Here is a 24667-nt window from a genome sequence, read left to right on the forward strand (position 1 = left end):
TGCACCTGGCCCCATCTATAGGTTTTATATGCTTTATGGACACTCATTTAGTTTAAAAATGTCTTCAGGCCAGGCGCAGTGGCTCGTGCCTATAATCCCAGCACTTTGGGAGGCCAAGGTGGGCAGATCATTTGAGGTCAGGAGTTCGAGATCAGCCTGGCCAACATGGTGAAATCCTGTCTCTACTAAAAATACAAAAAATTAGCCGAGCATGGTGGTGTGTACCTATAGTCCCAGCTACTCGGGAGGCTGAGGCAGGAGAATTGCTTGAACCCAGGAGGTGGAGGTCACAGCCAAGATCACTCCACTGCACTCCAGCCTGGGTGACAGAGTGAGACTCCGTCCCACCCCACCCCACCCTACCCATACCCAAAAGGAAAAAAAAAAAGTCTTCACCTGGAAATACAAATACAACGTGTTAGGGTTTGGAAGGGGACCTGCCTCCTCTCTGACTTGACTCCTTTTGCTGCTGATAGAGCAGGTGGAGCTACTGCTGCCATCTACTGGAGCTCGTGTTCCTTTTGCAAAGTGCAGTCTTGTCAGCCTCCCTGGATCCTATGGAAGAGTACCTTAAGAAGCGTTCTACTCTCTATCCATTTCCCAACATACCACTTACACCTTCATTAGCACTAAAAATTCTGCTTCTGAGCCGGGCATGTGGCATGTCCTTGTAATCCCAGCTACTTGGGAGGCTAAAGCAGGAGAATTGCTTGAACCCGGGAGGTGGAGGTTACAGTGAGTCAAGATTGTACCACTGCACTCCAGCCTGGGTGACAGAGTAAGACCCTGCCTCAAAAAAAAAAAAAAAAAAAAAAAAAGAGCATGGCCAGGTGCAGTGGCTCATGCCTATAATCCCAGCACTTTGGGAGACCCAGGTGGATCACTTGAGGTCAGGAGTTCAAGACCAGCCTGGTGGATCACTTGAGGTCAGGAGTTCGAGACCAGCCTGGCCAACGTGGCGAAACCCCATCTCTACTAAAAATGCAAAAATTAGCTGGGCCTGGTGGCGCATGCCTGTAATCCCAGCTACTTAGGAACTAAGGCAGGAGAATCACTTGAACCCCTGGGAGGTGGAGGTTGCAGTGGCCTAAAATTGCACCACTGCACTCCAGCCTGGGTGACAGAGCAAGACCCCATCTCAAAAAAAAAAAAAAAGAAAAAGAAAAGAAAAAGCATTTCTGCTTCTCCTCTAGTCTTCCCTGGTTTTACACCCTGGAAGTCTCCCTAAGAACCTAAGTGGTCCTTTCAAAGAAGTCCCTGTTATGAATTGGAGCGGAAAAGCTTGGGGAAAAGGGACGTTCATGATATATAATGTATGAGATATATCCTTGGGATCAGCAAGTGAAATTCAGAACATCTTTTGCATGGAAACAGTGCTATAAAATGTAGGTTCTGAGATTCTGTTTAGAATGGGCAAGTCCTCAACACATACTGAACTTAGGTCCTGTGTCCTTTTTTTTTTTTTTTTTTTTTTTTTGAGATGGAGTCTCGCTCTGTCACCCAGGCTGGAGCATAGTGGCGTGATCTTGGCTCACTGCAACCTCTGCCTCCCAGGTTCAAGTGATTCTCTTGCCTCAGCCTCCCAAGTAGCTGGGACTACAGGTGCATGCCACCATGCCTGGCTAATTTTTGTATTTTTAGTAGAGATGGGGTTTCACCATGTCAGCCAGGCTGGTCTCAATATCCTGACCTCAGGTGATCCACCTACCCTCAGCCTCCTAAAGTGCTGGGATTACCCGAGCCCAGCCAGGAATGTCCTGTAGCCAACTTGGAGGCCAGGCACAATGGCTCATGCCTGTAATCCCAGCACTTCGGGAGGCTGAGGTGAGTGGATCACAAGGTCAAGAGATCGAGACCATCCTGGCCAACATGGTGAAATCCCGTCTCTACTAAAAATACAAAAAAATTAGCTGGGTATGGTGATGCGTGCCTGTAGTCCCAGCTACTCAGGAGGCTGAGGCAGGAGAATCGCTTGAACCCAGGAAGTGGAGGTTGCAGCGAGCCGAGATCGCACCACTGCACTCCAGCCTGGCAACAGAGCGAGACTCCATCTCAAAAAAAAAAAAAAAGCCAACTTGGTAAGGCCTCTTAGTTGGGCTTTCTGCCTTTAAACTTGTAATCCCTTTTGATAAGTGTACCATATTGTTTTAGAAAGGTGGTTGTGAAATAAAGAACTGCCTGTGTTAACTCTCTTTAAACATTCTGTGTGTCTTACTGCCTTAAGCCAAGTCCAGTGTTTCTCAGCATATTGTGACCTAGTCTCTTGCCTATCAGCCATCACCTCTGACATCCAGTGCATCAGCATTATCTGATTCCTTGGTCCCTGTTATAAATAGGAGCTGAAAGTTTGGGAAAAGCATGCTTTTGTACATGCTTTCTCTGCCTAGAATGCCTACCTTAATATTCTTATCCTGACCTCCTCCAATTCCTACCCCTACCAACATCTGTCTAATGCCTATTTATCCTTCAAAACTCAATCCAGATGATGTCTTTCTCTAGGAAGCCTTTGAAAACCTATTGTAGGTCTATATAGTATAATTCTTTGATCAATGTCTGTCTTCCTTACAGAACTATAAGCACTACGAGGCCCAGGATTAAGTCAGTTTTGGCTCACCATTGTATCTCTAAGGCCAACACAGGCATATAGCAGGCATTCAACATCTATAAATGTGTGAATCTATGGGTTGCTAGGTCTGAGTCAGATGCTTCTGCTGTGTGCTCCTGTAGCACTCCATGAGTACCTCTCTAGTACACTTAATGTACTGTATTGTAATTGTCTGTTTGTCTGTCTTCTCCAACAGGATTATGAGTTCCTTTTTGACAAGGTTTGTGCCTTTTATCTCCATATCCTCCAGTAGCTAGCATGATAACACAGTGTATATTAGGCTTTTAATATATGTTTGGCTGTTAAAACTATCCATTCTGGGAAATAAGCAGATTCATTCATATATTGTTGGTAACAGTCTAAATTGGTACAACCACTTTGAGGGGCAATTTAGGAATACTTTATAAAAAACTTTTAAATGGACTACAGATATACTATATTTACGTATGTATTCAATGATATGGTCGTTGTTTATACTAACAAAAGGTCAGAAACATCCTAAATGGTGAAACATTAGAGACTGGTAAAATAAGTTATGGTATAGCTACACAGTGGAATACTATGTAGCCATTAAAAATGGGGGTAGATCTTCTATAGAATGATACTCATGAAAAAAAGTTTAAAAGCAAGGCTCACAGTAGTATGTACAATGTATTTATTTTTATTTTTATTTTTTTGAAATGGAGCCTTTCTCTGTCTGTCGCTCAGGCTGGAGTGCAGTGGTGCAATCTCAGCTCACTGCAACTCTGCCTCCCAAGTTCAAGCAATTCTCCTGCCTCAGCCTCCCAAGTAGCTGGGATTACAGGTGCCCACCACCACGCCTGGCTAATTTTGGTATTTTTTTAGTAGAGACAGGGTTTCGCCATGTTGGCCAGGCTGGCCTTGAACTCCTGACTTCAGGTGATTGCCCACCTCGGCCTCCTAAAGTGCTGGGATTACAGGCGTGAGCCACTGCCCCCAGCCAATATATTTGATTTTTTAAAAACCTGTGTGTACACATATACTAAGCTTATATATGCATAAAATATTCCTGGATATATCCAAAAGAACTTCAATACTGGTTGACCATTTAGGAGAGAACCAAATGTTACAATTGTTAAAGGAGACTTACTGTTCTATATATACTCCCATTGTGCCTTTTGAATGTTTGTGCCATGTGTATGTATTGCCTATTTGAAAAAGTAGTGACAAATACTGCTTCATACTTCTGGACTATGAATCTTCCCTTACTGCAACAGATCTTACCACTGAGCCAGATCCACCATCATTTCTTATTCTTTCCATCCACCTTCTCAGTTCTCCATTTTGCATTGTGGCCATGTTATTTGCTAACTAGCGAAGAAGACCAAGAAAAGAGAAATCCTCACCCACCCAAGGCCATGCTGGTACTCTGTCTCTGACTTGTTTCCCCTCCCCTATCCTCCTGCCTCAGTTCCCTCTACGTCCCATTGGAGTTCCATTCCAAACATCTCAGAACTCCTAAGTGCCTCATCCCCATATATAACCCTACCCAACCTCTTCCCAAAAGCCCCCATTTTGACTTCTCAGATGTTTACAAATCTTATTAATTGGCTGTTCCTTCCTCATCCCACCTTATGCCTTCATTCTTTATCATCCTCAGTTTCTATCCTGCCCCTTATCCACTCTGTCCCCTTTGCTCTGAAGGTCTTATCCCTGTCTTTTATGCTCCCTTCTTTGTATCCTGATACTCAGGGAAGGAGGCATTTGGGAAGAAGACTCTTCATTCCATTTTTGCAGCTATAGGAACAGATATTTTGGGTATCCTAAGTTGGAACAATGAATGTGTGTGTTGTCCTATAAAGATGTTATTATAAGTGATGGTTAGGGGCCATATTTCATATCCATTATGGGTTAAATAGGCTTCTGTGAACAGGCTTGGGGGAAAAAAACACTCTTTCATGCTGTGGTAGTGACATTTCCAGAAGTATCCTAAATAGGACAGAATACCATGGTTTGTCCAAAAGTAGCTTTTGTCAGTCTGTGAAATAGGCCAACAAAATCAGTGTCTTCCAACTCTTTTTTTTTTCAATGGTTTTTGTTTTGTTTTGTTTTTGAGATAGGGTCTGGCTCTTGTCACCCAGGCTGGAGTGCAGTAGCATGATCTCGGCTCACTGCAACCTCCGCTTCCCAGGCTTAAGCCATCCTGCCACCTCAGCCTCCCAGGTACCTGGGACTACAGGTGCATGCCACCACACATGGATAATTTTTTTCTTTTTCTTTTTCTTTTTTTCTTTCTTTTTTCTTTTCTTTTTTTGTAGAGATGGGATTTCGCCTTGTTGCCCAGGCTGGTCTCAAACTCCTGAGCTCAAGGGATCCCCGCCTGCCTCGGCCTCCTGAAGTGCTGAGATTACAGGCATGAGCCACCACATCTGACCATCTTCTGATTCTCTTACTTAATGGTGAATGGTGATTTGACTGTAGATGGCCTGTAGTCCCTTTCCTGTCACAGTTGCTAGAGTTGTAGGTTGTAGGGAGAAACTCACATCAGTTAGTCCTCGTCGTGGTTTGGCTGTTGTTGTAATGGTTTTTACAGTTAGTGCTTTTTCTTTCTAAATATGTGTTGTTTTTAACTTACATGTTGATTTTCTTCCACCTTTAATATTTTCCAATTCCCTTCTAACAGAGGCGGACATCTAACCATGGTCATGCCAGGAAAAGAGCCAAGGTGAGAGCCCTTACTCTGTAGCTTCTTTTCTAATGTTATTAGTAATACATTTCACAAGTGGACTTGTCATGAATATCTAGTTTGTTCAGATTATGTAGGCAGAGTTTTCTCGCCTGTACTCTGTACCCCAATTGTGAACCTGCGTAATACACACATGTACACCTACACATACACACCTCAAATGGAAACTGTATGCATACATAGGTGTATACACATTTGATGCCTGAAAGGCTACCCAGCTGGAGCCTTCCACAGAGCCTGAAAGAACTGGATACTAGTTGTGCTGAAATATCAGTTTCTCTGCTCACTCCTAGCTTCTCTAGGAGAATGGCTGCTTATATGAGTCTTTTTATTCCCCTTCCTTTTTTTTTTTTTCCCTCGTGAATTTTCTTTAAGATTAAATCCTGCCCACTAAGAAAAATGACTCAACATTTTTGGATATCCTAAAAATACAGGCTTTTTTCTTTCCTGCTAATGTTTTACTTTTTTTTTTTTTTTTTAAATGGAGTTTTTTGCTCTGTTGCCCAGGCTTGAGTGCAATGGCGCAATCTTGGCTTACTGCAACTTCCGCCTCCCGGGTTCAAGCGATTCTCCTGCCTCAGCCTCCCAAGTAGCTGAGATTATAGGCATGCATGCCCGGCTAATTTTGTATTTTTAGTAGAAACGGGGTTTCACCATGTTGGTCAGGCTAGTTTGGAGCTCCTGACCTCAAGTGATCTGCCCACCTCGGCCTCCCAAAGTACTGGGATTACAGGCATGAGCCACCGCACCCGGCTTCGAACTCTCGACCTCAGGTGATCCACCCGCCTCGGCCCCACAAAGTGCTAGGATTACAGGCATGAGCCACCATGCCTGGCCATTTTTCTTTTTTTTTGAGATGGAGTCTCACTCTAGCTGGAGTGCAGTGGTGCGATCTCGGCTCACTACAACCTCCACCTTCCATGTTCAAGTGATTCTCATGCCTCAGCCTCCCAAGTAGCTGGGCTTACACACCACTATGCCAGGCTAATTTTTGTGTTTTTAGTAGAGATGGGATTTTGCCATGTCACCCAGGCTGTTCTCGAACTCCTGGGCTCAAGCGATCCACCTGTCTTGGCCTCACAAAGTGCCAGAATTATAGGCATGAGCCGCTGCACCCAGCTAACTTAATGTTTCACTTTTTAGGGGCAGGAAGAGGATTTTTCTTTTAATCATTATATGATAAAATTAGCACCTCACAGATTATTTTAAGCAGAGTTATCAGGGAAGACTACATGTGTTAGTATGTGATAGGTTTCTAATTTAGCTGGGAAGCAGTAAAGTATTAAATTTTTCTTGCATTGGGAAGAATTGCCTCCAAAATTAATAATTAAGGTTGGCTACTCTGTTCCTCCAAAAAAATAATGATAGAATTTGGAGAGTGGCTCAGCCACTGTGTGACTTGAGTTTGAAGAAGGCCAAGAACTATAAATTGGCTCTGTGGCTTGTCTTGCATGGCCTGATCCATAGTGATGGGCTTGATGTTAAAGTTCAAAACAGAGGTTACTTACTCATACTTTAGTTCCTCTCAAATTTTTTGGGATAAGTAAGACAGCTATTATCTCCATTTTACAGATGAGGAAACTTGGGCTATAGGGATTGAGTGGCTTAACAAAGTACATTCAGTAGCAAGTGGCAGAATTAGGCGTGAAGTTAATTCTTCAGGCTCACAAGTTCTTTCCTCTGTACTGCACTACCTGGAGCATACCTGTCATGTTTTGTGCTTTGGTGTTTATTGTAATCCTTGGTTTTATTGTATTGAGTCTCTGTAAATGTTTATAGGTAGATTTCTAATGAGTCACCCTACAGTTTTTAGCTTTGGGTGGGTCACTAGGAGAGAAATGGTTTGCATAGTGGATTTCTGATATTTTTGGGATTCACCAGCTAGCAGAAGTAAAGCGGGCAGATTAGATTTTATTGCATTAAATCGCAAGTATTAATAAAGTTTTATCTGTCTTTTTTTTTGTTTGTTTTTGTTTTTTTGAGATAGGGTCTCACTCTGTTGCCCAGGTTGGAGTGCAGTGGCATGATCACAGCTCACTGCAGCCTCAACCTCCCAGGCTCAAGCAGTGCTCCCACCTCAGCCTCCTGAGTAGCTGGGACCACAGTCATGTGCCACCATAGCCAGCTAATTTTTTTTTTTTTTTTTTTTTTGAGACGGAGTCTTGCTCTGTCGTCCAGGCTGGAGTGCAGTGGCGCAATCTCGGCTCACTGCAACCTCCGCCTCCTGGGCTCACGCCATTCTCCTGCCTCAGCCTCCCGAGCGGCTGGGACTACAGGTGCCCACCACCATGGCTGGCTAATTTTTTTGTATTTTTAGTAGAGATGGGGTTTCACTGTGTTCACCAGGATGGTCTCGATCTCCTGACCTCGTGATCCGCCCACCTCGGCCTCCCAAAGTGCTGGGATTACAGGCATGAGCCACTGCGCCCGGCCAATTTTTAAAAAAAATTTTTTTAGAGATAGGGTCTCACTATGTTGCCCAGACTGTGACTTCCTGGCCTCAAGTGGTCCTCCTACCTCGGCCTTCCAAAATGCCAGGTTTACAGGTGTGAGCCACCATGCTTGGCCTGTCTTTCTCTTACTCTTTTCTTAGACACTTCTTTCCATACCCTTGGCATCTCAGGTTTAGAGTCATTTAGCATTTATTGTCTACTGTATGCTAAGCACTATTTAATGATATGTATATTTACATACTATATATTATCTAATTCTCACAACAGGTTTTTAGATAATTTTAGGTATTTATCGCCATTTTCCTGAGGAAAAACAGAAACCTGGAGAGGTAAGGTAATTTGCTCAGGGTCTCATAGCTTGTAAGTACAAAAGCAGGAGTTGAAGCTAGGACTTTTGGCTCTCCGCCCCATTGTGTTTCTACTATGCTATGTTGATGTGTATTTGCATAAAGTTCTGAGACTGAAATTAGAGTACGGGGCTGAAGAGAGAAGAGGGCTAAGTGAGATAGTTTCCTACCATCTGTCCACGTAGCCAGCTTGTACATGTCTACTGTTGTAAGCAAGAGAAGTATCTTTCAAGTGAATCAGGAACTGGTGAGTAGGACCCATTTGAAAAAAACCCTTGTTTAATGGAAACAGCAACTAACAGAGCCAAAGAGGACACTTTTCATTCAGCTAAAAGCTTTCTGAATGTTCACCAAGGGAAGAAAGATATAAGATATATAAAAAACACAAAACTGAAAATTGTTTTTTTCAGTCTAATTCCAAGCTAAAGTTGGTGCGCAGCCTGGCAGTGTGTGAGGAATCCTCCACCCCATTTGCTGATGGGCCATTAGAAACCCAGGTAGGTCATTTACAGGAGTAAGTGTGGCTTTTGCACTTGACAGTTGTTTGGTAAAATGTAGTACAGCAATCACAGCAACATCAGACTTGAAAATCAGGGTAGAAGGTACTTCAGAACAAAGCTGTTGTACTAAAACAGGGCATGGTCTCTCCTCCCAGCTGCGGGTTCCAGTGGCAGTGGCAGTGCTGACAGATCTGTGCCAGGGAGGAAGAGAACCCTAAAAAAGAAAAAAGAAAATAACCCGAGCATAGCTGACAGCATGAAGTATAGGACTTCATATCTTGACCACCTAGGATGATGTAGACAAGAAGATCCCAGAGCTAGATCTTATTTTCTTTTGTGTACCCTCCCGCTCTGGTGGTTAGAACCATTCCCACCCAATACCTATGCCAAGAACAGCCTGTGTAATTTGAGCTCTCCATGAAGTAGGCTGTGCTTGCTGGCAGAAAAAGCTGTGCCTCTACCCTCTTGATAGAACAAAACTAAAACAGTTTAATTAGCAAAATAACACTAATCTGTAAGAGAGAGCTGCCACCCCAATATTTACCTTCTTTGAGATTCCAAGGGAGCTGCAAGAAAGTTAAAATCCTTTTCCCCCTTTGATTATCCTTTTTCCTCTTAAGGATATAATTCAATTGCACATCAGTTGCCCTTCTGACAAGGAGGAAGAAAAGTCCACAAAAGATGTCTCTGAAAAGGAAGACAAGGACAAAAACAAAGAAAAGATCCCAAGAAAGATGCTGTCCAGAGGTGAGGAGTCTTCCCCATCTCTTATCTGTTCTAGGGCTCTGCCCTTTACTTTTATCCTGAAGCCTGGTACCTGCTAGCCTTACTGGCCCATCAGTTTGCAGTGTTCTGCTAACTTGGTTGCTTGAGGAGATGCCTAACTAGGTTACTTTCTTTGTTTCTTTAACTGAACCTGCCTTAGGAGCTCACATGCCACAGACAGCCACTCCATATGCATTGGCATTATCCATGGGAGGACAATGTAGTCAATTCTGATTTTACTTGTGCTCTGGAATAATGGTGACATTGATAATCATTGGTAGCAAATCCTCCAGATGCCATTTATATTTTGGTTTGGGGATGGCTAGGGTGATATTTGTTTATTTTTTTATTTTATTTATTTTTTTTTTTGAGACAGAGTCTCCCTCTGTTGCCCAGGCTGGAGTGCAGTGGCACGATCTTGGCTCACTGCAACCTTTGCCTCCCAAGTTCAAGCGATTTTCTTACCTCAGTCTCCCGAGTAGCTGGGACTACAGGCACATGACACCACACCTAGCTAACTTTTGTAATTTTGTAGAGATATTTAGTTTCCCTATGATGGCCAGGCTGGTCTCGAACTCCTAACCTCAGGTGATCTACCTACCTCGACCTCCCAAAGTGCTGGGATTACAGGTGTGAGCCACTGCACCTGGCCTGGTGGTTTTTTTTTTTTTTAATAATGCAGATTTGTCTCTATTATTCAACTGTCTTTGCCTTTAAACTCTTGTACTGGTAGCAAAAAGACATAGTCCATAAAAATGATAATTGATTAGAAAAGGCAAACAGGATTAAAAAATAATGTTTGGGCATATTTACTAAGATTCTGGAAAATTCAGCCCTGACTGCCTTTACCTGGAATTTATTTTCCTTAATAAAACCTGCTTTGTTTTGATCAGGACATTCAGTAAATACCTATTGATGACAGATGGCTTTTCAGTGTAATATTGATGTAATACTATGGCCCAGATACTTTCTTCTGTCATTTTGATGTGGAATTTTGGGGTCTAGCGCATCAAGGTCATTCTGGATTTTATGTTAAAACCCTGGAAGTTTGATTTTGCTTTCCTATTCTTGTATCTCCTGGTTAGGTTGTGGACTTCTGCTTAGGATTAGATAGCATGCAAAGCAGTTTCATTTATTTTAAATTTCTTTTGTTGTGGTGGTTCTAGACTCCAGCCAGGAATATACGGACTCCACTGGAATAGACCTGCATGAATTTCTTGTAAATACACTGAAAAAGAACCCAAGGTAATAATGTGATGGGTATAAGAGGAAAAGGGGTTAGAGGATAGCAAGATTCCAAGAGGCCAAATGGCTTCCCAGAATTTTTCCATTCTTAGAATCTAGGATGCTCATCTCCCTGTCCCCCCAGTATTTGTCAGGTATAGTTTTATATTCTGTGAGGGATTCAAAATACTCTCACATTGAGGTTTCTGTTTTCAGAAGAATTGGGAAAAATTCTGTGAAAGAAGAATGCAGAAGCAGGAAATATGAAGGCTTGGGAGTACACTGATTAAAAAGCACACATTGGGAGTGATAGTAAGAGCAGCTAAAATAAAAAGCACAGAAGGAAAAAACAGTTGATTGTACATAAGCTAAATTATAATTCCTTTAAAATTCTGTATATAACAAGATGGAATACAGAATGACGATTAGATTTATAACGTGTGTTTATATGAATATGTTGCTAACAGTGAGATTTCTGATATGGCATAACAAAGTATATGATTGGAGGACCTGCAAAATGTATACTCAGGTTGTTTTTCTTTTTAAAAATATTATAAAACAGGCAAGTGAGGCTTAGCAGCGTTATGGTTCATTACTGGATTTAGATATATACCTTTTTCAACTTCTATAATGAGCAAGTTGTATTTTCAATCCCTGCTTTCAATGTCTATGGGAGGGCTGCTTTTTGTTTTGTTTTGTTTTAATCTTTTTTAAACAGGGACAGAATGATGCTGCTAAAATTAGAACAGGAGATTCTGGAATTTATTAACGACAACAAGTAAGTTACTTGCATGAAATACATATTTAGATGTGGGAGGGGGGCACTGGAAATAAATTTAGGTACAATTTTAGGAGATGTTTCCCTTGAAGTGTGATTTTTGAAAACATACTGAAGTTTTTAAGTTATTATGTAGATTTCAGTTGAAAAATAATTTATATCTTTTCAGCAGCTCGCCCTTGTCCCAGATTTTACTATTCTTTTTTTTTTTTTTTTTTTTTTTTTTGAGGCAGTCTTGCTCTGTCGCCCAGACTGGAGTGCAGTGGCCGGATCTCAGCTCACTGCAAGCTCCGCCTCCCGGGTTTACGCCATTCTCCTGCCTCAGCCTCCCGAGTAGCTGGGACTACAGGCGCCCGCTACGTCGCCCGGCTAGTTTGTTTTTTTGTATTTTTTAGTAGAGACGGGGTTTCACCGGGTTAGCCAGGATGGTCTCGATCTCCTGACCTTGTGATCCGCCCGTCTCGGCCTCCCAAAGTGCTGGGATTACAGGCTTGAGCCACCGTGCCCGGCCTACTATTCTTAAATGTCTTCCTTTTTCTTTATCAAACATCATCTAGGTGGGTGGGACCTAGGGCTTAATAAGTAGTCTTTTTTTTTTTTTTGAGACAATCTTTCTTTGTCGCCTAGGCTGGAGTGCCACGGTACAGTCTTGACTCACTGCAATTCTGCCTCCTGGGTTCAAGTGATTCTTGTACCTCAGCCATTGTGTAGCTGGGATGACAGGCACTTGCCTAGTTAATTTTTGTATTTTTTGTAGAGACGAGGTTTTGCCATGTTGACCAGGCTGGTCTTGAACTCCTGAACTCAATTGATCCACCTGCCTCAGCCTCCCGAAGTGCTGGGATTACGGGCATGAGCCATTGCACCCAGCAATGAGTAGTCTTAATGAGGAAAGTAGGTCATAGTAATCTGCAGAATACTGTAGATAAAGAAACTGAGAGAAACCTGTTTGGTTCCCATTTAGTAAATATCCATATTTCTTATGTCTGTTTCTCCTAAGAAACTTTCCACTTTAGGACACTCGTAAGAAAAATTAAAATTGGTTGTTATTGGAGTTGTTTGTCTTATTTCACTTTTTTCCTCCGTGTTTCCTTTCAGTAATCAGTTCAAGAAGTTCCCTCAGATGACCTCATATCACCGGATGCTATTACACCGGGTAGCTGCCTATTTTGGGATGGACCACAATGTTGATCAAACTGGGAAAGCTGTCATCATCAACAAAACTAGTAACACAAGAATGTAAGGGAGGAAACCATGGTTTGGGAAGACTTCCTTGGGATAACCTGCTGGGTTGGAAGAGGAAGGTGTAGGATCAGGATGTCTCTTGCAGATGGCCGGGCATGGTGGCTCACGCCTATAATCCCAGCACTTTGGGAGGCCAAGATGGGAAGACTGCTTGAAGCCAGGAGTTTGAGACCAGCCTGGTCAACATAGCAAGATCCTATCTCTATTACTTTTTTTTTTTTTAAGTTTTAAAATGGCCGGGCGCAGTGGCTCACACCTGTAATCCCAGCATTTTGGGAGGCCGAGGCAGGTGGATCATGAGGTCAGGAGTTCAAGATCAGCCTGGCCAAGATGGTGAAACCCCGTCTCTACTAAAAATATAAAAATTAGCCGGGCGCGATGGCAGGTGCCTGTAATCCCAGCTACTCGGGAGGCTGAGGCAGGAGAATCGCTTGAACGCCAGCGGCAGAGGTTGTGGTGAGCCCGGGCGATAGAGTGAGACTCCATCTCAAAATATATATATATATTTTTAAGTATTTTGCAGGGAAGGGGTTTGGGGTTGGGGTTGGTTATATAATTAATTCCTACTCTTTCTGAGGCCTTGGAGATAGATTCTAGAGAGACTGATGTTTCAGGAAGTCTGGCCTTAGCCTCTCTTCACTGATAGGATAGATATAACTATGGAGGAAGAGAAGTTATAGATCTATAAAGAACAGACCCTGAGGATTTCATTAAAACTTGCATGTGACTTTTTGGATTCCTTACTCCAGAAATTCCCTGAGTGTGAGTTGTATAATTTAGGAGAGCTGTACCTAATAGGTCTGCTTCCTAACAAAACGGTCTTTGTCCTCCTTTCCTTTCACATTTCTCTCCAAATCTCAGCCCTGAACAGAGGTTTTCAGAACATATAAAGGATGAGAAGAATACAGAATTTCAACAGAGGTTCATTCTCAAGAGAGATGATGCCAGTATGGACCGAGATGATAACCAGGTGAAGAATGGAAAGGGGTGGGCCTATACAGAGAGATTGCAGTAAGAGAAACTGGGAAGGGAGAAGAATTTTTGTGGGATGGAGAAAACTCAAAATATCTTAGTACGGAGAAATGTACTGAGCTATACTGAGTTGGCTTTGGCTTAATGTTGAGAACTGTTTATTTGTTGAACTGGATGCCACCCTCTTAGCCCTAGAGAGACATGGTGCTGAGGTTTGCTAGGTCATCTCATTTGGCCTGGAACTCCTTGGGTCTGCCACTGACTTCTAACACCACATCATTTGGAATAAAGCAAGGTTGATCCCTGCCTCAGCCTTGATCCAACTGTTGGTTTCATTCTTTTTTTTTTTCTTTAATAGTTAGGGATTTCTTTGGGAACCACAAAAAGCTACTTTGTCCCACTTCAGCTCTTATCCTAGCTTAGGGCTAGCCTTGAACTGGCAAAGTTGTGATCTAATTTACCCAATTATAAAGGTGTTTCTGATCCCTTTCTGCAAACTCCTTAATCTTTTTCCAACTCCTTCCACCAAGGTGAGTGAGTTAATTTGACATTTGATGCTGGGAACCTCAGATAGATCCCCTTTGTGATCCACTGCTGTGGGAATAAGAAGGGAACAACCTCTCCCATCCCTTTAAATGGGCCTGGCTATTGCTTTGACCTCAAGCCTACCCTTTAGATAGTACATGATTATTTGGGGGTTAGCTAAGAAGGTTTAGATCCAGCCTGCCTCTGCTTGGCCTCCAAAAGGGATTAGATTTGAAGACCATGGTTGAGTAGAGCCTACATGAATCTTGCTAATTAATAACTATAATAATATCTTACCTCTAGTGTCAAAATTAGTTTTCTTGGGATATTGTATGGTCTTGAGACCAGGACCTTTCCTGCTTGCTACTTGAGTATTTGAGGGAGTCCTTTTGAGAAAAGTGCCATTATCTACTGTGGACAAACACGCTGGGACTGATTGAAAACAAAGAAACATACAAAAAGACAAAATTTAAAAAACGAGAAAGAGCCTTTCCATCCTGATGCCCTTCTCCATTTTCCAAAACCCTTTTTCTGTGGATCAGGAATTATTCAGGCCTAGAGGCACATTGGGGCAAAGTGGAGTCTGTCCCTATTGTGAACTTTTCATCTCTCAGCTTCAGGCTTGATCCAATAGGGTTGTTTCTGTGTACTTTCTGTCTGTGACGTTAATAATAAGATAATAATTGCTATCTTATTGAGTGTTTTCCCTGAACTAGGCTGTGTTCTAAACACATTGTATGCATTATCTCTTTTAATCCTCTTCACAACCCAATGCAGATGGGGGTTATTATCCCCACTTTACATATAAGAAAACTGAGGCTAAGAGATGTTAAGTTACTTGCGTAAAGTTATATTGCTGGGAGGTGGCAGAGCTGAGATTCTGTCTGACCTCAAAGCCCATTATGTTCTTTCTACTTTGCCATTGGTTTACCTAGGGACTGAGGACAATATAGCTTGTTGAGGTCCTGTGTCTTCTTGGAATGGAATTTATAAAAGGACATTTGGTAGGATTTAGGTTCTTGAAGCTAATGAGAACTAAATCTAGGCAAGGTTGATATTCTTGAAGTTATGGCTACCTTTGGAGATTGGTAAAGATCAGGAAGACCAGCCTGGAGCAGCAATCTCCTTAGTTGCTTCTTGTGAAGCTTTCAAATCCTCTGGAGTGGAAGTCAGAATCTTATAATCTGGTGATATTCATTTGATGAGTTTTCTCCCTTAGAACTCCTTGCCTTCAAGAGCAGTACAGATAAGGATACTCTTATTACACCCTACCCTGGACAGTGTTGACCAATTGCAGGCCAGGAGAGGAAAGATCATGATGAGGATTTAGATGGTAGGCTACTCAGAGGTGGTGATTTGCCCAGCCATCCCTTCTGGTTACCTCACTACATTTTTTAGAGAATGTAAGGTTCTTCTCTATCCTCCATTTTCTTCTTTTCCTTGTCGATCTCTCTATCTCTCCCCTTCCTCCATTGTACCTTACTTCTCTTCCTTTCTCTGCCCCTCTTTCTATCTGTTCTCCTTTTCTTTCTCTTTGTATTGCTCTGTTCTCTTTCTTCTTTATTTCTGTAATTTGTCTCTCCCCTTCCCCACCTCCAGTTAATATAGTTAAGATTAGGAAAAAAATGCTTAGACTTTGAGTTTAGCATCGCCCTTGGGATTTCATTTCCAAGGCCCTCTTTGCTGAGCTGTGTGTGATTTGGGTCTTCAGGCCATGGCATTAGTGATTAATAAGGAATAATGCCAGATGCTAGTTCTATAAACCTCCTCCTCTATGTTCAGCTCTGCTAAACACCTGTTTCTTCTCCCATTTCAGCTTCCGTCTATCCTTTGCTTTCCCTCTAAAGCAGTGTTGTCCCTTTTCCCAGGGCTATTTTCTCGATCCTTACTGACTGGAGGCTACCTGATTACTAGAGGGAAGCAACCCAGTCCTTATAAATAGTTGTTATTCTTGATACTGGGTGGGTGGGAGGGGTGGGGAGATGGAGAGTCCCCAGCCATCCAGAAAACCTGATCTCCCAAACTGCATGGTCAGATGTACCCAGTGAAACCTCTCCAGGACTGGAAATTTTATTCTTTTTTTTTTTTTTTTCCATTTTTTTGATGGCAACTATAAACTTTCCCGGTTTCTCTTCCTTGCTGGTGTGCAGTGAGCTTGCAGTACGAGGAGAACTTAACTAGCTTAATTCTGCTCATCGATCTAGATCAGAGTTCCATTGCAGGATGGAAGGAGGAGCAAGTCAATAGAAGAGAGAGAGGAGGAATATCAAAGGGTCCGAGAGAGAATATTTGCCCGAGAGGTAAGTGTAGCATCTGAGAGTTGTCAGCCCATAGCTTTTAGCTCTTAAACGTTGGAACTGTGAATGGAATGAACCCTCCACAAATGTTTTTGGGTTTGTTTGTTTGTTTGTTTGTTTTATTTTAACCAACATCAGCCAACCCCAGATTTGATCTCTAAAACTAAATGTGGCTTATTGGGAAGCTGCAGATTTTCACTTATATTGTTTCAATACATTCTGCCATATGGCATACAAAGAGAACTAAAACTTGGAGTGGCTGAATTTGGTAAATTTGCCTAGACTGAAAATAGAAATGGTTTTGGCAGGGTCTGAATCTTGCCTCTAAAACCCTCCTCCTGCTTACCCTCTTTCACTCCCTCTATCCATTTTAGGCATCTTTGCTTCTAAGTGGAAGACATAGCATTCACACAGGCTGTACATTCATCTTGTTTGACCAGCCTCATTTTTAGGATATGTTGGTGATTGTTAGAGCACAGGTCTGGCATCCATTCTCTATGAGCTCCACATTCTGCATGCACAGAGAGTACCACTATTCCCTCCAGTCTCTACCTGAAAAGGAAGTCTCTTTCTTCCTATATTTCTTACCTTGCTTCCTACAGCAGGACTAGCTCCTAGGGCTAAAAGCCAACATGAATCAGTTTAGGCAACGTTATTCTTAAATGTGTGGGCCACATCAAATATGCTTGGTACCCCTGTATCTAGTTGCCTTGGCCTATCAGATTGAAGAGAAGAATAGCAGAAATTCAGGAAACATTGTGGGTGTACAAGAGGGAAACAAATCTCCAGAAAATGTAGTATCCAGATATGAGCACCATCTCACAATCACATGAGTAACAAAAGAGGGAAAACCAGTCTCCCTTCATTGTCAAAAGATGGTCAGGGTTTTCTTTGTTTTTTATTTTGTTTTGTTTTGTTTTGTTTTTAGATAGGGTTTTGCTTTGTCACCCAGGCTGCAGTACAGTGGCACAGTGACAGCTCACTGCAGCTTCAACCTCCTGGGCTCAAGCAATCCTCTTGCCTCAGCCTCTCGAGTAGCTGGGATTATAGGCACGCATCACCACACCTGGCTAACTTTTTTATTTTTTGTAGAGATGGGGTCTCACTATGTTGCCCAGACTGGTCTCAAACTCCTGTGCTCAAGTGATCCTTTCACCTCAGCCTCCTAAAGTGCTGGGATCATAGGCATGAGCCACTGTGCCTGGCAAAAGATGGTCAGTTTTAATCAATATACTTAGATGAACACTACTCTCTTCCCATTCTCCCATTCTCCCCTTTCTCACGAGGGAAATATAAATATATATAGATATAGATATAGATATCTTTTCATCATCATCATTAGTTTAGAAAAATACTGTCTCCAACTAAAAAACTGAACAACTCTATGTACTTGCTCCATTGTCTCAGAGATCCTCACTGGGAACTGATATACAACAAACCTTCTGGCCCAAAGTCCAAGGAGAAGGAACCTTCTTACCTCCTATTATGTAGACTTCCATTCTGAGTCAGAAAAATCCATCTTCCAAATTATTCAACCATAGCCCAAAGAGGGTTCTCTACCTTTACCTACAAACCAACTAGATGGAATGAGAGGAGAAATTTGTACATGGCTGTGGCCAACGGAGCGGGTTGGTGGATAATAGTAGCAAGTACTGGTCGGGTGCAGTGGGTCACACCTGTAATCCCAGCATTTCGGGAGGTCGAAGCAGGTGGATCACCTGAGCTTGGGAGTTCGAAACCAACCTGACTATCATGGAGAAACCCTGTCTCTACTAAAAATACAAAATTAGCCAGGCATGGTGGCACATGCCTGTAATCCCAGCTACTCGGGGGGCTGAGGTAGGAGATTGCTCGAACCTGGGAGGCAGAGGTTGCGGTAAGCCAAGATTGTGCCGTTGCACTCCAGCCTGGGCAACAAGAGCAAAACTCCGTCTCAAAAAAAAAAAAAAAAAAAAAAGTAGCAAGCACTTATATAGCACTTACCATCTTTTAGGCATTGTTCTTAGTACTTGATATAGATTAACTCAGTCCTCATACTAGGCCTATGAAGTAGTTTATATTATTTTCCCCATTTTATAAATGAGGAACTAAGGCACATAAAGGTTAAACAACCACCTAAGTTCACACTGCTAGTTAGCAAAAGAGCTAAGTATTTGAATTCAGTCTGGCTCCAGAGTCTATGCTCTTAACCCCCTAATGTAAACCACCTCTCAATCGCTTGCTCTGCTCTGGGCTCTTTAGATTAAGAAGTACCAGTGACATTGTAACCTAATTGACTATCTGTGATGTGTTCCTCTGCTTCACTTACACATGGAAAATGCCCCACTATGATAGCCATTAGCAAAGCTACAGATGTTCTGAAAGCACAGACAATTTATAATAGGGTATTGGAGCTAATTATGTACAACACTGGACTGTATCTACCTACAACCATAACAAAGGCAAAGTTAGCTCTTCTCTTTTTTTTATCCTGATTTCTAGTCTTCAGGCCTCTACTAATATATGTATTCTTCATTAGATTCTTGTAGATTTGTCACTTTGATTTCAGCACTTCCAACTCTTGTAGTGGTAGAGGCATCAGGAATCTCAGAAAGTCTAGACAAGGAACTATGGCCAAAGCCCATCATACTCCAAAGATTCCAAGTGGAGAGGAGCCTGGCTAAAGGGAGCTGATTAGGAGTGGAGTTATGGGATTGGGTGTGGGAGCAGGAGGCAGCCCATAAAGAAAGGAAGTGGCAAGAAGGGTGTTTGGATGGAAATGCTGCTGCTGCAGCCTTCTCTGGAGCCTGAGCTATATATTGGAAAAGCTGCCCAGCATAGGCTCTGCTCTGCATGGAGCTCACTCTGCTCAGCAGCTGGACACTCTTGGTACCTTTTCCTAAAGCTTGGGAATCCACCACAATGCTCACTTCACTCAGCTCAGTGGCTTTGTCAGGAAATGATCCCCAAAGGGAATGTTTCAGGCTTTTAATTTTCTCATTTTTTCTAGGCCCTGAAAAGTACCTCCACAATATCCCACCCTCCTTGGGTCTCAGGTCAGAATGTCTTTCATTTTGGCCAATGAAGGAAACAGAAATGGAAAAGCCATTGAGGATGATTTCCAAAAACAAAGTTTCTTTCTCTTGTCTCCCTTTTCCCTTCCTTTGAACACACTCTTTAGGACCGAGGACATGAGTTGTTATTCCCAGGTTACCAATAAATTTAGAGCTAAAAAGGAAATAATAATTAGGTTAATACTTTCCTCTTCCTCCTTTTCACACTCCTGCCTTTGTCAGCCTCTTTTTTTAAAAACACCTCTCCGAAGGCTAAAACCACCAAATGCTCTTTCCCATTAAAGGTGAGAAGTCAGATTGGGTATGTGGGTGTGGGTCATCCTGTCCCTGGCCCCTCTCTCCCTGTTGGTGGGGTGAGCTTTGGTTTGAGGACCTTGGGTATTCATAGCATCATGGACATCCTTTTCGGTCATGCCATGCTGTTTTCTTATAAGTTATTTTCCGTTTTCTCCCCCTCACCTAGACTGGCCAGAACGGATATCTAAATGACATCAGGTTAGTACCACTTAGCATGTTCCCTGCTTCTCATTGAGCTTTGCCAGTGAGGTTAATATAATCCTGTAATGATGCTTTTCTTTGATGTTAACCAACAGACTCTCCAAAGAAGCCTTTTCTTCTAGCTCTCACAAGAGAAGGCAGATTTTTAGGTACCTCTGTGTGATCTATATCTCTCCTTTTTATTTTATTTTTTTATTTTGTTTTGCTGTAATCTTTTCAGCAGAGTGGGTTTGCTCCATGCATGGCTGCTTGTGGAATAATTAAATTTGTGGTTTTTGCAACATTGGATATTTTTCCCCATTAAAAAAAAAAATGGCTCCTGGTCAATGACTTTATTTGTATTGTTGCTGATTTCATTTTGAGTCCTAAATAGGTGGTGAAGGGGACCAAATAGGTGTGTCTGGGATAGGTACAGCTTCCTCCCAGAAATTTGCTGGAATTGGGCATTTTTGAAAGATTCAAACATATTTATAGTAAGGTAAAAGAATGGGCGTCTTCTGGCTAACCTTTTCTGAATCTGTGGAAAAGATGTGTAGACATTATTCCTGACCCAGCATATCTTAAAGATATCTTTAAGAAAAAATAACACATATATATATATAGAGAGAGAGACATACACACATATACGGACACCTCTATGTATGTAGTTTTCTCTTGAGGCAATGTAATGTGTGAGAAAGATGACCTCAGAAAGGACCTGGCCAGGCACGGTGGCTCAGGCCTGTAATCCCAGCACATTGGGAGGCTGAGGTGGATAGATCACGAGGTCAGGAGTTCAAGACCAGCTTGGCCAAGATGGTGAAACCCTGTCTGTACTAAAAATACAAAAATTAGCCAGGCGTGGTGGTAGGCACCTGTAATCCCAGCTACTCAGGAGACTGAGGTAGAGAATTGCTTGAACCTGGGAGGCAGAGGTTGCAGTGAGCCAAGATCGCGCCACTGCACTCCATCCAGCCTGAGCAACAGAGCAAGACTCCGTCACAAAAAAAAAAAAAAAAAAAAGGGACCTAAGGGATCTGTCTGCCTTAGAATGGACTTAAAGTGTGTCCTTCATATGATCATTACTTACTCTGAATGCTGGTGCAACCTGTTGTATTAACTTCCCCAGTTCCCAGTGTTCTCCATTTCCCTGCAAAGCAGGTATACTACCCTCCCTTTCATTTCAGTCTCTCAGTCCTACCCCAGAGGATAATACAAGGCAGTGTTAAGAGAATAGGGGCTAGTCTGTTACCAACTCATTTTAAGTATATTCTTCCCAATTTACCAATAGAAAAACTAGAAAATACTGATAACCTGAGTATTTAACACTAGAATTCAGGTCTAATCCCCTTTCCAAAGGGTTTCTCTCTTATGACTACTACACTTGATAAGGACTGTCTGACTAACTCAGATTTGAGATCTCACTCCTAGTACCCTAGTTGTCCTTTCCCTGTTGTCCTTTCTAAAGCTAGCCAAACCATGTGGAAATTGGGATAGTGAGATTTCCCATTCTTGGGTAGAGGATTTTCCATCTCTCTCAAGTCTTTTTTTCTTAGGCGATCCTGCCCTGCAGTTCATCTGAAAACCCCAGGCAGAGAGAGCCTTGCATTGTTGGTGGTAGTAGAGATAGAGTCCCCTGCATTAAAAACAAAAAATCAAGATTCCTGTTTCACAGTCTACACTTTGGGGTCATAGATCATCCCAGGATAACTATAAGAAATAGGAGTTCTAAACCAACTCCTATGTGTGAATTAATGCACAGTGCTTTACAGTCACCAGAGTATACTTTATCTGATTCAGTTCTCTCAACATCCTAATTTGGTCAGCTGGTTTACATGTAAGAAGACAAAAGCAGAGAGATTAAGTGAATAGCCCAAGTTTACATGGCTAATAGAAGCAAAAATGGAGCTGATTCGTAGTTTAGTGTCCTCTTCACTACATCACACCAGCTCTCTACAGATGTCACCCCTTCCTCTCTTAGTAGTGTTACATTTGGAGCCCTAATCCAGATTCACTGATTAGAATGATGCTCTTTTTAGTGCTGTGGACCATCAGACTACATCAAACTATGCAGACAATAGTTTGAAAGATCTACTGAGCAGGTGCAGCCCTTTCCTCTCCAGACCTCTTTTTTTCTTTTTTCTTTTTTTTTTTTTCTTTGAGACGGAGTTTCGCTCTTGTTGCCCAGGCTGGAGTACAAGGGCGTGATCTCGGCTCACTGCAACCTCCGTCTCCCAGGTTCAAGCAATTCTCCTGCCTCAGCCTCCTGAGTAGCTGGCATTACAGGCATGCACCACCACGCCCGGCTAATTTTGTATTTTTAGTAGAGACGGGGTTTCTCCATGTTGAGGCTGGTCTCAAACTCCTGACCTCAGGTGATCTGCCCGCCTCGGTCTCCCAAAGTCCTGGGATTACAGGCGTGAGCTACCACGCCTGGCCCTCTCCAGACCTTTTAAGCTACTGGTTTTCTTTTTTTTTTTTTTTGAGACAGAGTCTCGCTCTGTCGCCCATACTGGAGTGCAGTGGCCGGATCTCAGCTCACTGCAAGCTCCGCCTTTTGGGTTCAGGCCATTCTCCTGCCTCAGCCTCCCGAGTAGCTGGGACTACAGGCGCCCGCTACCTCGCCTGGCTAGTTTTTTGTATTTTTTTTTTTTTTTTTTTGAGACGGAGTCTTGCTCTGCCACCCAGGCTGGAGTGCAGTGGCCGGATCTCAGCTCACTGCAAGCTCCGCCTCCCGGGTTCACGCCATTCTCCTGTCTCAGCCTCCCGAGTAGCTGGGACTACAGGCGCCCGCCTCATCGCCCGGCTAGTTTTTTGTATTTTTTAGTAGAGACGGGGTTTCACCGTATTAGCCAGGATGGTCTTGATCTCCTGACCTTGTGATCCTCCCGTCTCGACCTCCCAAAGTGCTGGGATTACAGGCTTGAGCCACCGCGCCCGGCCTAAGCTACTGGTTTTCAAACTGAGCTTTGATTGACGATCTTGGTCATCTAAAATACAGCATCATGGGCACTTAAGAGAATAATTTCTTCCTCTACTTGGATACTAGTCCAAAATGCTAATGATTAGAAGCTGATCTTCTCTAATTGCTTTACACCTTTCTGGCCCAGTTTATGTTTGTGAAACAAATACCTGTAAACCAAACTCCATCATCCACATTGACAATAACATGGCAGCTCCCTAGTTCTTTGAAAGAGTCTGCTCCATTGACAGATAAGCCACAGTGAGGCCTTACTGATACTTATTGCCACCTCTTCGACAGGCATCTTTACCCATTCCCCAGACCCAACAAGCTGGACTTTTCACCAGCACTAAATCTGCTTGTAAAAACTAATCAGCTGTGATGTTATACGAATATGAGGTGTGACTGCTCTTTGTCCTTTATCTCCATCTCTCCAACATACACACAATCCAATATAGTGCTCAGAATTGAATCTGGGTAGCTTTCCCTAATTATTTTTATTTGTAGAGAGGGAAAATTGATCTTTTTCCTGCCAAGACTCAACTTAGATTCTCCAAGTCTCAGGGGAGTAGTATGCTAACCCAGGTTAGTCAGAATATCATCAGGCAGTCTACATTTTGAGCGTTTGGTCATCACTGTCTTGGGGAAACTGGATAAGTATAGAAGTGCTGCCATTTTGGCCGTAGCTTTTCAAGGTATTTGGTTTAAAGTTGCCTTGTTCACTGTCTACCTCTAGTAGCAAGAGAAAATAAATGGCAGGATTTCCTTTTCAGTGGAAAAGCCTTTAGGACTTGTCTTGCAAAATTCAAGCTCTAATGTCTAATGAGCAGCCTCATCTGTTGCCACTGCTGTATTCCCTTACCCCACAAACACACTCATTTTTATTGAGTCCTCTTAGTATACTTGCCTTTGTCCATTGAGATGTAGCTATTGTCTCTCACTTCAGGTCTGGTTTTGTTCCTGGAGAGTACCTAATTTACACTTCTTTCTTGTTTCCCATTCTACTTTTGACATTCCAAGGAAAGGGGTAAAGCTTTGGAGAAACAGAAATACTTTTTAATTCACTAACTATATAGAGAGAAGCATTTAAGTGCTTACACACACACACACACAGACACACACACACACACACTCACTCTTGGAGTTGCAGAGAAGAGTTAGCATGTTCCTAACCCGTTGTGCCAGTGTATTCTTAGCTCATCGTGATTGGCTTCACTAAAACCTAAAAGAAGGACCCTCGCATGTATTTTGCCCATTTTTCCTACAGTGTCTTTGGAGTAGGTATTCTAATAAAGAAAGGTGTTTTCTTTAATATTAACACCCTTAAGAAAAACGCCTTTCTGTATTAAAATAACTCTGAGCCTAGTGCCTTTGGAGCCAGTGGGATTGGAATGGGGTTTTCTATTTGCTTTTGATGGGATGGTGGTAAAAAGAAGGGAGCCCAAACTACAATGATTTTTTGCTTAATTATTCCTTGGTATACCTACCAAAATCTTTGTAATTGTTGATATTTGGTTTCCTTAGGTCATTAGTTGTTGGGGATGTGGGGTATCAAAGAAAAATTGCTGGTTCTTTGTTGCTTAATGATTAAGAAGCAATGAGAGCTCAACAAGACAGGGTTTTTAGGCCAACCTGGCTATCTTGAGGCATACAGCTGGTAATAATCATAGACAGTGATTGTAACATCACGATAACCCTGATGCTTCCAGAGCCAAATAAGAGAGGGAGAATCCCTTTCCTTAATAGTTTTGCTTAGG

At 42.5% G+C, this 24667-nt stretch overlaps 1 protein-coding gene across 16 annotated transcripts in view; it reads left to right on the plus strand.

The window, feature by feature from the left end:
• The window catches only part of R3HDM2 (R3H domain containing 2), a 172200-nt gene that overhangs the window by 113946 nt on the left and 33587 nt on the right, over positions 1-24667 (plus strand). For 3 of the 16 annotated variants that reach the window (XM_030939162.1, XM_030939163.1, XM_030939168.1), the window contains exons 4-14: positions 2802-2825; positions 5250-5291; positions 8523-8609; positions 9233-9359; positions 10544-10622; positions 11320-11379; positions 12478-12618; positions 13486-13594; positions 16326-16421; positions 19935-19966; positions 20065-20118. In XM_030939162.1, coding sequence (XP_030795022.1) covers positions 2802-2825; positions 5250-5291; positions 8523-8609; positions 9233-9359; positions 10544-10622; positions 11320-11379; positions 12478-12618; positions 13486-13594; positions 16326-16421; positions 19935-19966; positions 20065-20118 — 851 coding nt within the window. The remainder of the gene's footprint in view (positions 1-2801; positions 2826-5249; positions 5292-8522; positions 8610-9232; positions 9360-10543; positions 10623-11319; positions 11380-12477; positions 12619-13485; positions 13595-16325; positions 16422-19934; positions 19967-20064; positions 20119-24667) is intronic. The other 13 variants (XM_030939164.1, XM_030939170.1, XM_030939165.1 and 10 more) reach the window with 7 other exon arrangements.

The sequence above is a fragment of the Rhinopithecus roxellana genome, chromosome 10, assembly GCF_007565055.1.
Source record: "Rhinopithecus roxellana isolate Shanxi Qingling chromosome 10, ASM756505v1, whole genome shotgun sequence".
Classification (NCBI taxonomy): Eukaryota; Metazoa; Chordata; class Mammalia; order Primates; family Cercopithecidae; genus Rhinopithecus; species Rhinopithecus roxellana.